Genomic DNA, 12,064 nt, shown 5'->3' on the forward strand with positions numbered 1-12,064 from the left:
ATCACCTAATGTTTCTAATTTTTTCTGCAGTATATAAGTCCATCTGCTTACAATAATGAGCAGAACAAGAGGATCATAAATTTCACAGAAGCAAAGAATATTTGTAAATTTGTGCAGAAATAAGAGCAAGTGTGTAGACCGGAAAAATCCAACAGATCACAAATTCCTTGAGAGTCAAACAAGTTGTGAGAGTATGATAACAAGTCAGGATTAGAGAAATCATACCAGCAACCATTGTTGTTGATGCACGCCATTACCATTCAGATCAGTAATTTAAGGTTATAGATCAAAATTTAAATTTTGAAGGAACAGAAAAGACACTATAATTAGTGAAAGGAAGAATATACCAAGATATGTAAACTCAGAAACCCAGGAAGATATTTACAATCCAGAAATCAGCCAGACAAACAATAGCAAAACAAAAACAACACAACAAACCTCAGGGAGATTTGCATAGGTGAAGCAGATTACTATTTTCTAATCGGTTTGTCTGCTTCCTTTTAACACAGTACAAACCAGTTTCTGGCTAATATTGGTCTGACACTTTAATAAAGGGATTCATAGTGCATTTGGTAAAAATGAATGTGGGAAAGTAAAGAGAGCTTTATGTAGAGGGTTCTTTCAGAACATAGTTCAAACTGTTAAAATATCGAAACATGATCAATCTATTTTCAAAAACATGGCATCACTTTCTAGGGCACACCACATCTACAAAAATGCAGAAGCATTTTTCAAGAGTCCTAGAAATTAACTCAATTATACAAAGATTTATACTTAAATTGAAGTTTCCATTTCTGGAAATGTTTTGGTTGTAACACGGAACGATTTGTATAAAATTTCATCAATTAAGCTTTCTTGCTTCAGTTGTTTTTCTTTTACTCACTCAGACTTCTTTTCACAGGTCTTAGAAGACTCTTCAATTCTCTTCTCTAGCTCCAGGACAGCCTCCTCCTTGTTTAGAAGCATCTGCTGTGTCTGCATAAGTTCTTCAGCTAAAGTTTTCAACCTAGAATGGCAATTTCAACATTATCAATCAACATATTAATTATGTAGACTTTACACTTACCAAGAAAGCACTCACAATCTAACACTGAGTTGTCTAGAATAAGAGCCACATGTAATTTAATTTGAATTAAAATGTCCATTCCTTGGTTGAATTAGCCATGTTTCAAGTGCTAAATTGAAATGTGACTAGTAGTTTACCTCACTCAATGAGAATACTGTGTACCAATAGAGAACATTTCAATATTTCCAAGAAGTATTCATGGGCAGTGTTGGTGTAAAAAGTCTAATTTCATCAAATTAGACAAATTAAACTACAAAAAAGAAAAGTGGAAACAAAGTGAGAAAGAAGAAAGATGAGGACTAAGTAAATAAAAAAACAGCTGAATAAAATTCTATACATATTCAACCAGAGAGCAATCCTGAGCTAAGACTATAAGTCAGAAAAACCAGAAACAGACTTGGTAAAACAAGTATCTGTTTCAGACGTCAGGGAATATTGAATATTTGACATCCTGTTGGATACACATTGATTCCCATAGTTGGATCAGTTAAGTTGGTGTCATCCTAAACAACAGAAGCCAATGTTTTCTATAAAGGTCTGGAGAGTAAGTATGTATTTGGGTTTTGCCACCAAAAAGTAAAATCAAGGATATTATGTAGATAGTCATATAAAAAAGATAGAAAATAAATATTCACAAATATTTTATTGGTAAATTTAAAATAGAATAATAATTGAAAACAATTTATTGTAATATTAGCCTATGAATCATTTATAGGTGATAATACTTCTCTTCTTTGGGGCTTAAAGTTAGTGCTTATCAAAATCAACTGTAAATGCTCATCTGTTAATGCAGATATACAATGAGATTTTACATACTTCACTCTGGAAATGTCTCTTCACAGAGATTGGTACCAGCATATATCAATATTGATCCATGAGCATATGACTTTAATTAAGTTCAGCCAGAACATAGCAGGCATAATATCATTGCATAATAAACATATTACACGGCTTTGCCATGTAATTCAGTAACAAAACAATCTATACTCTACTTTGCCTTAAAAGTAAGGCATTCAAAATCCATTCTCTTCTTGTTTTGACACAATAGGCATGAACTGATAATAAAAAGTAAATAAAATGCTGCAGTATGCCAATACATGTCACACTCAAAATGGTTCTGAATTCTAACTGTGTCACTCTAATTTGTATTGTGCCAAGCAGTAGTGTGAAGTCATGAGACTGCCAAATATGGTTGCTATCACAACACAACTGCTTGACCCTGCTGTTGCAACAGGAAATCACCCAGAGACAACAGGTAAATGAATAAACATGGCTATGTACCAATGAAACTTTATTTATATACTCTGATATTCAAATTTCATGTAATTTTCAGGTGACACAAAATATAATTTCTCTTTGATTTCCTTTCAACCATTTAAAAATAAACAGAATTCTTAGCTTATGGGCTGTATAAGAATAGGCAGCGAGATGAATTGGTTCATAGGCTACATACAGATTATTAACTCATGCTCTGCAAGATCTGGGAGAATCACTTTTCCACATAGAAAATTTATATTCTTCATTTAAGAGATCCTACGTTATATTCCATAATAAATGCTAAACCTGTTATGATTTTAAATTTGTAAAAATGTAGTGAGAAGCATGAGGTCTGAAGTTGGGCTTTGTTTTGCTTTGTTTGTTAATTTTTTTAAGTTGTAGATGGACACAATACCTTTATTTTATTTATTTTTTATGTGGTGCTTAGAATCGATCCCCAGTGCTTCACACATGCTAAGTTAGCACTCTACCACTGAGTCACAACCCTAGCCCAGGCTTTACTTTAGAATATAAGATTATATATACATTTTACACAATCTTGTGGAATTATATATCCTATTGATAGGAATTAATATAATAATAATACTTCACTTGAAATTAGAAAATAGAATGAACAAAAAAACAAAATAAGACCTTAACTTTACTATTTTGCTAAAATCAACCAAAATTACTCCTTTGACAAGCACAGTAATGTTCACATTATTTTGGAATAATCTATCAATGATTTGCTATGAACTGCTAATGTGCCAGTTCATAACTCCATTAAAGTTTGCAATAAATCTCAAATATATGCTTCATCTATCCAAAATAACAAAAATCACAATGAACATTTAAATATATTCTTATGTTCATAATTTTATATCCTGACTATTTAAATTACTTAATGAACTAAAATAATGATTTCCAAGTTATTTAATTAAACAGTGATTAAATAAGAAGAAATATTTGAATATTCAATTTTAGTATATGTCTGATTAAAATCAATTCTTATTTTTAATATATTCTTATATATAGTACCCTTTCCCACATTTGGCAAAGAAGGTAGATCCAATAAAAAAGAGGTTGTTGACGTGGCAAAGAGTAGTTATAGATAACGGAGCAAAGAAAGAAACTTCAAATTCAAGTCTGAAAATAATGCAACCTAAAAGTATGTTTGATGGGAAGAATACAACTTCAGATGTTCAGTGCCAGTTGTTATCAGAGCCTAAGAAACAGCCTACCACCACAGGGTAATATACCATGCAAACACTCCTCTTATAAAAAGGAAATAATTCTATAAATCATTAAATTTAACTCTTCTTTGCATACACACCAATATAAATATAGCTGACATGCAGATAATGAGATTATGATAAAATTTTTTGTGATACATGTTTAGACAGGTTAAGGCAATAACTTTGTCATGAATAGATTATGTCATTAGATTTCCATCATACAGGATTTAAGTAATCTGTCCAGTTTTACTTAAATAGTTTGGCAGATATTATATCAATTTACATTTCTGCCAATACTTTATAAGAGGGTTCATTTCTTAATTTTTTTAATATTTTAATTTTTTTTTTTTAGGTGTAGATGGACACAACACAATGCCTTTATTTTTTATGTGGTGCTGAGGATCGAACCCGGGTCCTGCCCGTGCTAGGAGAGAGCTCCACCGCTGAGCCACAATCCCAGGCCCTCATTTCTTTATGCCTTACAAAACATTGAATATTATCAAATTACTTAAATCTTTGCCAATCTGATAAGTAAAATAGTTTCTTTTTCATTTACATTTCTTTGTCAATGAAGTATATCTTTTCACATAATCACTGGAGATTTGTATTTATTTTTCTAATAGCTATCTGTTCCTTTCATTCCTAATGAAATATTTCAATACAATCAATAAATTAACAATTTTAATGTCTTTAGGAAAGTATAGGTGTTAACTCTAACATGTTAACACTACAGTAACAAAAAAGTAACTCTTACATTCAAATACCTTAAATTTATCTTAACATTTCCAATAAACATATCAAGTGACTCTTTCTTGGAATAAAATTTTTGAACTGTAATCTTAAACTCATCCTGAAGACAATGCAATGAAATGTAGCTCAATTTCTTTCCTCAGTAAGATGTAAGCAATTAAATCTTACAGCATATTAACAAAGATTTATTATCTTAATTTATGATATTTTGTTCACTGTTTTATCACCACGATTAAGAAACAATGATTTATAAGTATAACTAATTCTATCCTCATTATACCCTGAAAAGAAAAAAAAAACAAATTCTTCTTCAGTTATAAAATCTCTGATTACATAAGCTTATAACAGGTAGCTTTTTAAATTTTACCACATTATATAACCCAATATTTATATGTTCATTCTTTTTGGAGTTTATTAAGTAAATTATCAATTTTAGTATAAACTTCTTGAAGGTACTAACCTTTACAACTTTAAATACACAGCAAAATTATTTTGTTAACAAAATATGTTATCTGGGAGTAAGATAGTGATAAAAAAAAATCAGGGGCAGTTTATGCCATATTTTACCATGTAATATATGAATTAACAAATGGAATATCTCATTACACAGGAATTCAGAAACTCTACCAACCATCTTGCACCATGAGTTCAATTCATTTGTTGCTTACACAGTACAGTTTCTCAACCTCAACACTATTGATATTGTTGCCACATAATTCTTTGTCCTGGGAAACTGTCCAGTACACCATGGGATACTTAGTAGTATCAGTGGCTAATTTTTCCAGAAATTGTCAAATGTTCCCTGGAGGACAAAAATCTGCCCAGGTGAAAACTACCAGTTTAGAAATAGCTCTCATTGTAAATGTCAATGGCCAAAGTCAATAGTCAAAGAGACCCCTGTAGAGGGCATCAAAAACTTGGGGAACAGCTTCAAGAAATTTAATATAGCTGCCAGAAAAATCTAATTCAGGATACTCCCATGACCTCTACTCCTCTCACCAGTGGCAAGTCCTCCATAGTTACTAAACCCACATCTTGAACAGGTGATTTGTGCAAAAGCATTTGTTAGTTCCTTCAATTCTATCTGAGCAGATATTTCAAACACCTTTACAAACTAATTTTTATAAAACTAATTTTACAATCCTACCTGAGATAATTATATATACCACTAAAATGTTACTGAATAACTGAAGGAGATTAATTACATTAGATGAGAACTTTTGAATAATGTTATTGGAGGTAAAATTTGATAAGTGAAATAATTATAAGTTCAATATTGAAGAAAAATGAGTACATAACCACTTCTAGCTATGGTTTTGACACAAAGATAAGCAGTAACAATGCTTATGAATAAATATTTCTTGTATCACTAGTATGGCCCTATATATAAACGTGACTGTATAACCAATGTGATCCTGCAATCTGTACACGTGGAAAAATAAGATTAAGATTAATACCCCATTTGTCAAGATCATTGTAATGTTTTGAGCAACTAATAAAATTTTTTTTAAAAAAAAGTTAAAAAATATTTTAAAACTTAAAAAATAAATAAATAAATAAATAAATATTTCTTGGTCAGGTGCTATGGCATGCACCCATAATCCAGCAGCATGGAAGGCTGAGACAGGAGGATCATGAGTTCAAAGCCAGCCTCAGCAACTCAGCAAGGCCCTAAGAAACTTAAGGAGCCCTGTCTCTAAATAAAATACAAAAAGGACTGAGGCTGTGGCTCAGAGATTAAGCACCCCTGAGTTAAATCCCCAGTACCTAAATAAATAAACAAATACATTTCTTTGTGTTATCCCTGAATAAAATCAGGAGATGTTAAATATTTAACAGTATAGTGTCTTAATTATATTTTATAAATTCAAAAAGCACTATTAATTGCCTTTAACATTTGAAAAATACTAAAAGACACAATAAGATTTGTTAAAACTCCTTTAAAACTTTATGTAACAGAAACAACAAAGAAGAAACTGATTTTGTAGACACTTCTATAATAGAAGACATCCTTGATTCTAGAGAGAACTCAATTAAGACTCAAATTCTGTGCTAAATGTTCTGACATCAATGTCTCTCCTATCTCTAACAACTAGTGTTCTTATTTCCAAAATGGTTCTGCCAATAAGTAGTGAGGATAAAATGAGATAAAATGTTGCCAAGCACAATGGCAAACACCTATAATCCCAGCCTCTTGAGAGGCTGAGGCAGAAGGATCATAAGTTCAAGGCCAACTCCAGCAATTTAGAACATCTCAAAATTTAAAAAATAAATAAATAAAGGGCTGGGGTTATTGTTTACTGGTCAAATACCTCCGAGTTCAATCCCTAGTACTGCAAAACAAAACACACAGACACACACACACACTCTCTTTCTTTGAAAAATAAATCATTATTCCAATATAAAATATTAGCAATAATTAGGCAAATTAATTTAACATCACAAAACTTTGATTTTCAGAATTATCAAAATTAGTGACAATGAGTAAAATTAACATATTTCTCAAAATATGTCACTCAAAACAAATTTACTTTTTATTACTTGAAAAATGGGGGTTTTAAATATGATAAATTATAAGATAACAATAAGACTAATCGTTAAACTGTTCAGATTTTCTAAATACTTACATTACTTGCAAACTTTCTGCTGTTAAATTATTCCACATGATCTCATTTGCCTGAAGGTTTTCATTTTCTTCTAATAAGGAAGTATCAAACTCAATTTCTTGTTCTTGAGCAGCTGTTGTTCTAGTAAAGTATGCCAAATAATTCTGATCAATATTAGCATATTAACAAAATATATCTTTGTACACACCAAAGGCAGAATATTTATTCTTATTCAAAATTATATTAACAAAGTAAACACAGAAAGTATAAGTACAAATAAACCCAAAGGTCTAACCAAGTAACTTCAGCTTTACTTTACTTCTCTACAGAAAACAAATATTAACCTGTTTCATCCCATCACAATTTTAATATGCTTAAAATAAGATGCATAGATGAAAAAAAGTAATTGGTATCTGAGAAGTTTAATGCACATGTTCACAGTATTCTATATAAATATTAAAAAATAAGAAGAATTTCATATACTAAATGTGGATTAAAGCAATAATACAATAATTAACAGATTTTTAAATATAATTATATAAAATAGTTATCAACATTGAGAAAATCTTTTAAAATCAAAAGCAGACAAATGAATCTATAATAAACTATGTACTAATAGGTTCTTAAATATTTCTTGTCTTAATTTTATTAAATATTATATGGCAGAAAAATTATATTTTCAAAAATCTTTAAAGAGGAATGAAAATATCATACCTGTGAACATCTATGAAATTATTGTATTCTGTGCTAGGATCTATCTGTTCAACTGACAATTGAATCTCCTTATGAACATTCACTATTTCTTCTGTAACAAGACTGGTTATCTGGCTGTATTCATCAAATATTCCTTTTCTGAAAACAAAAATAAAATTTTATGACATTTAAAATTTTATCCAAAAAAAAAAAAAAAAAAATACAGACCCAAGAAGGATTCAGAACAACAGACATAGAAATGTACTATCAGAATTTACAAATGGGGCTTCAGGCACATGTTATTTCATACCTGGAGAATACAGAAGAGGGATTACATTTAATAACTACAATCATTGCAAATGGTCTTTAAAAAGGCATTACCTTTTCAAACATGTATTGAACAGGTCCAAAATGCAGAGCCAGTGTTGATAATTTTCTAGATCTTAATATTCTCATAGAAATTTTGGATTCCATAACATGGACTTCTGATAAACTCCTGTCTTCTAAATATCCCTCTACAGTGTCTGCCACTTCTCAAATGCCCTATTTCTTGGTTCTTGTCATGCTCCTGGAGCTTTTTTCTTTTTTGTAAATAATACCTAGTTCTATACCTTCAATGACATTTAAACCTTTTCTCCTGACCTCTATTCAATAGCAAAAAAAAGGTTATCAAAGTTATTAGCCTAATAATTCGAAAGATCTAATAAATGCAAAAGGAAAAAAAAAATATTCTGTCACAAAGACCAATCCCCTTCTTTAAACTGCTGTGTTATAAAAATATGCCATTGGGGACTGGGGTTGTGGCTCAGTGGTATAGTGCTTGCCTGGCATGTATGAGGCACTGAGTTTGATCCTCAGCACCACATAAAAATAAATAAATTAAACAAAGGTATTGTGCCATATACAACTTTAAAAAAGTACCTTGAATCTAATGTATGAAATATGATATGTCAAGAGCTTTGTAATGTTTTGAACAACCAATAAAAAAAAAAGTGCCATTGGTCATTAATGGCTCCAACAGCAAGTGTGGATAGATAATGTTATTCTACATATGCCTCAAATAAATACACAGCATTTATTTATTTTTACTTATTTTTCTTTTCTCAAATCATTATTCATAAATCAAATTCATTACTCACAAAGCTCCTTTATTATAAAGTATTCTCTCTACTACTTTAATAAAGTATTTGGATTAAAAAAATTAAAACTGGTTCAGGCAATGCTATTTTCAAATTACTACAGAAGTCACTTGACAGATACAATTTAAAGAAAAAAAGACAGAAAAATTAAAATAGATATTTAGTCAATATCTCTGGAACTAAAATGATTACAATATGGAAATTACTAAATAATTTTGATGTAGGAATCATTAATATTCACCCTTAAAGCAAACTGGGATTGATGCCAGGGAGGGGGTGGCAATCTCTCCCAACAGTACATGAATGGGTACTTGTCACATGGGTTTCAGGGATTCAATTTCAGTGGTAACATCAAACTTGGAATTTTTTAAATGTTAGTATAAAATAATGTACTGCAAAGTGAAGAAACTATGCTATGGGAATGTTTTGTCCCAAAAAGATGTTCTAGTTATCTTGAAGACCTATTACTGAAAATTCATGTCAACAGTTTGAAAAATACTCATTGACAAATGGAGGGTAGGAAAGAAAATATTCCTCAACCAAAATTATGTAATTTAAAGTAAAGCAACTAAATTTATGAATTAAATATTTTAAGTATATATTTCACTATTTTATCAATAATAAAAAGTTTACATATTCAAGGTAATTAAAAATACTTTATTTTCTCTAAAATTTATTTCTTCTAAAATTTTATCATCTAAAATTTAGTCTGACCTTTGAACAAGTATATACATCTATTTACCTTCACACTTCTACATAAGGAGAAGCAAAAGTAAGCCAAGCAGAGTCTGAAAGGCAGCAAAGACAAATCTGATCTTCTAATTTCAGAGGTTCTGGAAGTCATTGTTGTCTAAGAAATACTGGGAACCTAGATCACTTATCTGAAATGTTTCTCTGTGAATGGGACAATATAATACAAAGAGATGTAGTTGTACAGAATCTGTTAGACATCAGAGAGTTGTTCAAAAGCAACAATGAAGCCATTTACTAAGGTTAATTAATATCAGGGTAACAGGTATTAGGAAACATTTTAAACATTTCCCCTTCTGTATAATTAATCTAATAGGAAATGTGTGATCCAGCACAATTTGCAATATTTTAGAATTTTCTAATTTGTAAAAAAGAAATTCCTAATACAATTAAAATCTCCGGTTTTGGGTGATACCAGGTATTCCTTGGCTTGTGGCAGCCTAATTCCAAACTCCACTTCAGTCTTCAAATAGCTATCCATGTTTGCATTCCCCTGAGTACTTTCTTCTTATAAAGACTATAGTCATTGAATTTCAAGACTACCCTAAATCCAGAACAGTCGAACAATCACATCTTGATATCCTTAACTACTTACTACATCTACAAAGACCTACTTCCAAACAAGGTCATAAAGGTACATATAAATTTGGGGGACATGCCATTCAACCCACTAATATATTAATGGAAAGAATGTTGAGATAATCAGTAGACCTCGTTTCAAGTCCAGATCTACCACCTCTTAGCTTTGTGATCTTCGGCCAGTACTGATGTATCTGTCACAAATAAGCCTTGGATATAAACTGATCTTCCTAACTCTTCAGGATACTGGACAGAACAAATGAGTTTGTGAACAAACACACATGAAAGTGCTCTGCAAACTACAACATAATATACAATTTGTTATAGCTTTGTTTTAGAGATTATCATTCTACTCTAATAGTTTCTTTGGCACTCATTAACTATTCAAGCTGTCCCACAATTTTTTTAACCAGGGATTGAACCCAGGGGCACTTAACCACTGCGCCACATCCCAGCTCGTTTTTATTTTCTATTTCGAGACAGGGTTTTGCTAAGTTGCTTAGGGTCCCACTAAGTTGCTAAGGCTGGCTGTGAACTTGCGATCCTCCTACCTCAGCCTCCAGAGCTGTTGGGATTACAGTCTGTGTGCCACCAAGCCCAATTCAGGATTCCTCTTAAAACTTGAAAAATGCTCACAATTACCTTTCATATTAATTTACTGCTACATTTCAAAGTACACTAGACTAAGAATTCATTTTCTAATTTACATAATTACAGATAAATTAATTAAATATAAGAATCCGAACTGGCCCAAGTTCCGTTTCTCATAATTCACCATGATTTATGAACTTTATTTCTATCTGAGAGATAATCCAACACTTATTTCTTCTTCTCTAACACTCCTTCATTACTATCCCATTTCCTTTCTCTCTTTCCTAACCCTACTTCTAATGCACAGCAACTCTAACATGGAAGAATTCCCCTAAACACCTTTTCAGTGAAAGAAATTTGAATCTAATCAGTTGGAAATTGCAAAATCAACTAATAAGGGAAGATGAAGTCCACCAACATGTGGCTTATCTTTTTCTACTGTCTTACATCAATGTATATGGTAAATGTGTGTGTGCAAGTGACTTATTGATTACTGCTAGCTCCTTAAAGAAAAATTGTGCCTGCACATCTCTATATCCCTAAGTAGCAAGTAGTATAATTTGTATACAGTAAAACCTCAATAAGCATTTGTTGATTTTAACCTCATACCAAAAAATAAAGAAAGAAATAGCAAGAAGCCTAAATAAACCTTCAAAAAATTATTTCCTTAAAGCTTCTCAGTTCAAGATTTCATTCAAGATTTCAATGTTCAACCCTTTGGGAACAAAGAATATGTCAACCAATGAATTATTTTTTTTAATTTAAATATTCAGCTAACTGGAACAAAACAAAAACACAGGATAGAAGATCCATTTGGGGGCTAGCCAGAAGGTTTAGTAGATGATCCCAAAATGAAGGAAGAAGATTACACGATCTGACACTACCCATTGTGCTGGGTAATAACAAAACTCACAGAGCAGAAGCTTAACTGGGGTAGAAAATATTTTGAAATAATTTTCAATGTGATTTTATGATGAATAGGAAACATATCTTACAGAGCTCTTATCATCTCTTCTTGCATCTTTTGTAAGGAATCCAGAAGCAGAGGAAGTGTGGTGTCATGATACTGATTCTGATGAAGCTGTGCCCCTTTTAGTGCCAATACGTACTGATTATGCAACATATGAAGTTTCATTGTAGCTTTGTCATAACGTTCCTTGGCCTTTTCTGTTTCCTTCCCTGAAATAAAGAGTGAAGAAAGTTAGCAAAAAGGTAAGGAAAAGTTTTTTCTTCACTATGTACCATCTGAATTACCACTATTTTATTTCACACATTTTATGAATAATAAACTAAAGATTTTTTGGTTTCATATTATGTGTTAGGCTTTATATAAAGTACTATTTATGTGTATTTAGCATGCAGGTTGCTATGAAGGGGGCATGATGTACACTAAATATT

At 31.2% G+C, this 12,064-nt stretch overlaps 1 protein-coding gene across 5 annotated transcripts in view; it reads right to left on the reverse strand.

The window, feature by feature from the left end:
• The window catches only part of FER (FER tyrosine kinase), a 418,420-nt gene that overhangs the window by 326,317 nt on the left and 80,039 nt on the right, over positions 1-12,064 (reverse strand). For 4 of the 5 annotated variants that reach the window (XR_014023300.1, XM_081304219.1, XM_081304217.1 and 1 more), the window contains 4 exons: positions 11,662-11,845; positions 7,629-7,766; positions 6,936-7,055; positions 884-1,006 (listed from right to left, as the gene is read on the reverse strand). Coding sequence is in view for 4 of the 5 variants with exons in the window: in XM_081304219.1 (XP_081160345.1) it covers positions 884-1,006; positions 6,936-7,055; positions 7,629-7,766; positions 11,662-11,845 (565 nt within the window). In the remaining variant the exon portion in view is untranslated. The remainder of the gene's footprint in view (positions 1-883; positions 1,007-6,935; positions 7,056-7,628; positions 7,767-11,661; positions 11,846-12,064) is intronic. The other variant, XM_081304218.1, reaches the window with a different exon arrangement.

This window comes from Spermophilus citellus, assembly GCF_964194105.1.
Source record: "Spermophilus citellus genome assembly, chromosome: 1".
NCBI classification, from domain to species: domain Eukaryota; kingdom Metazoa; phylum Chordata; class Mammalia; order Rodentia; family Sciuridae; genus Spermophilus; species Spermophilus citellus.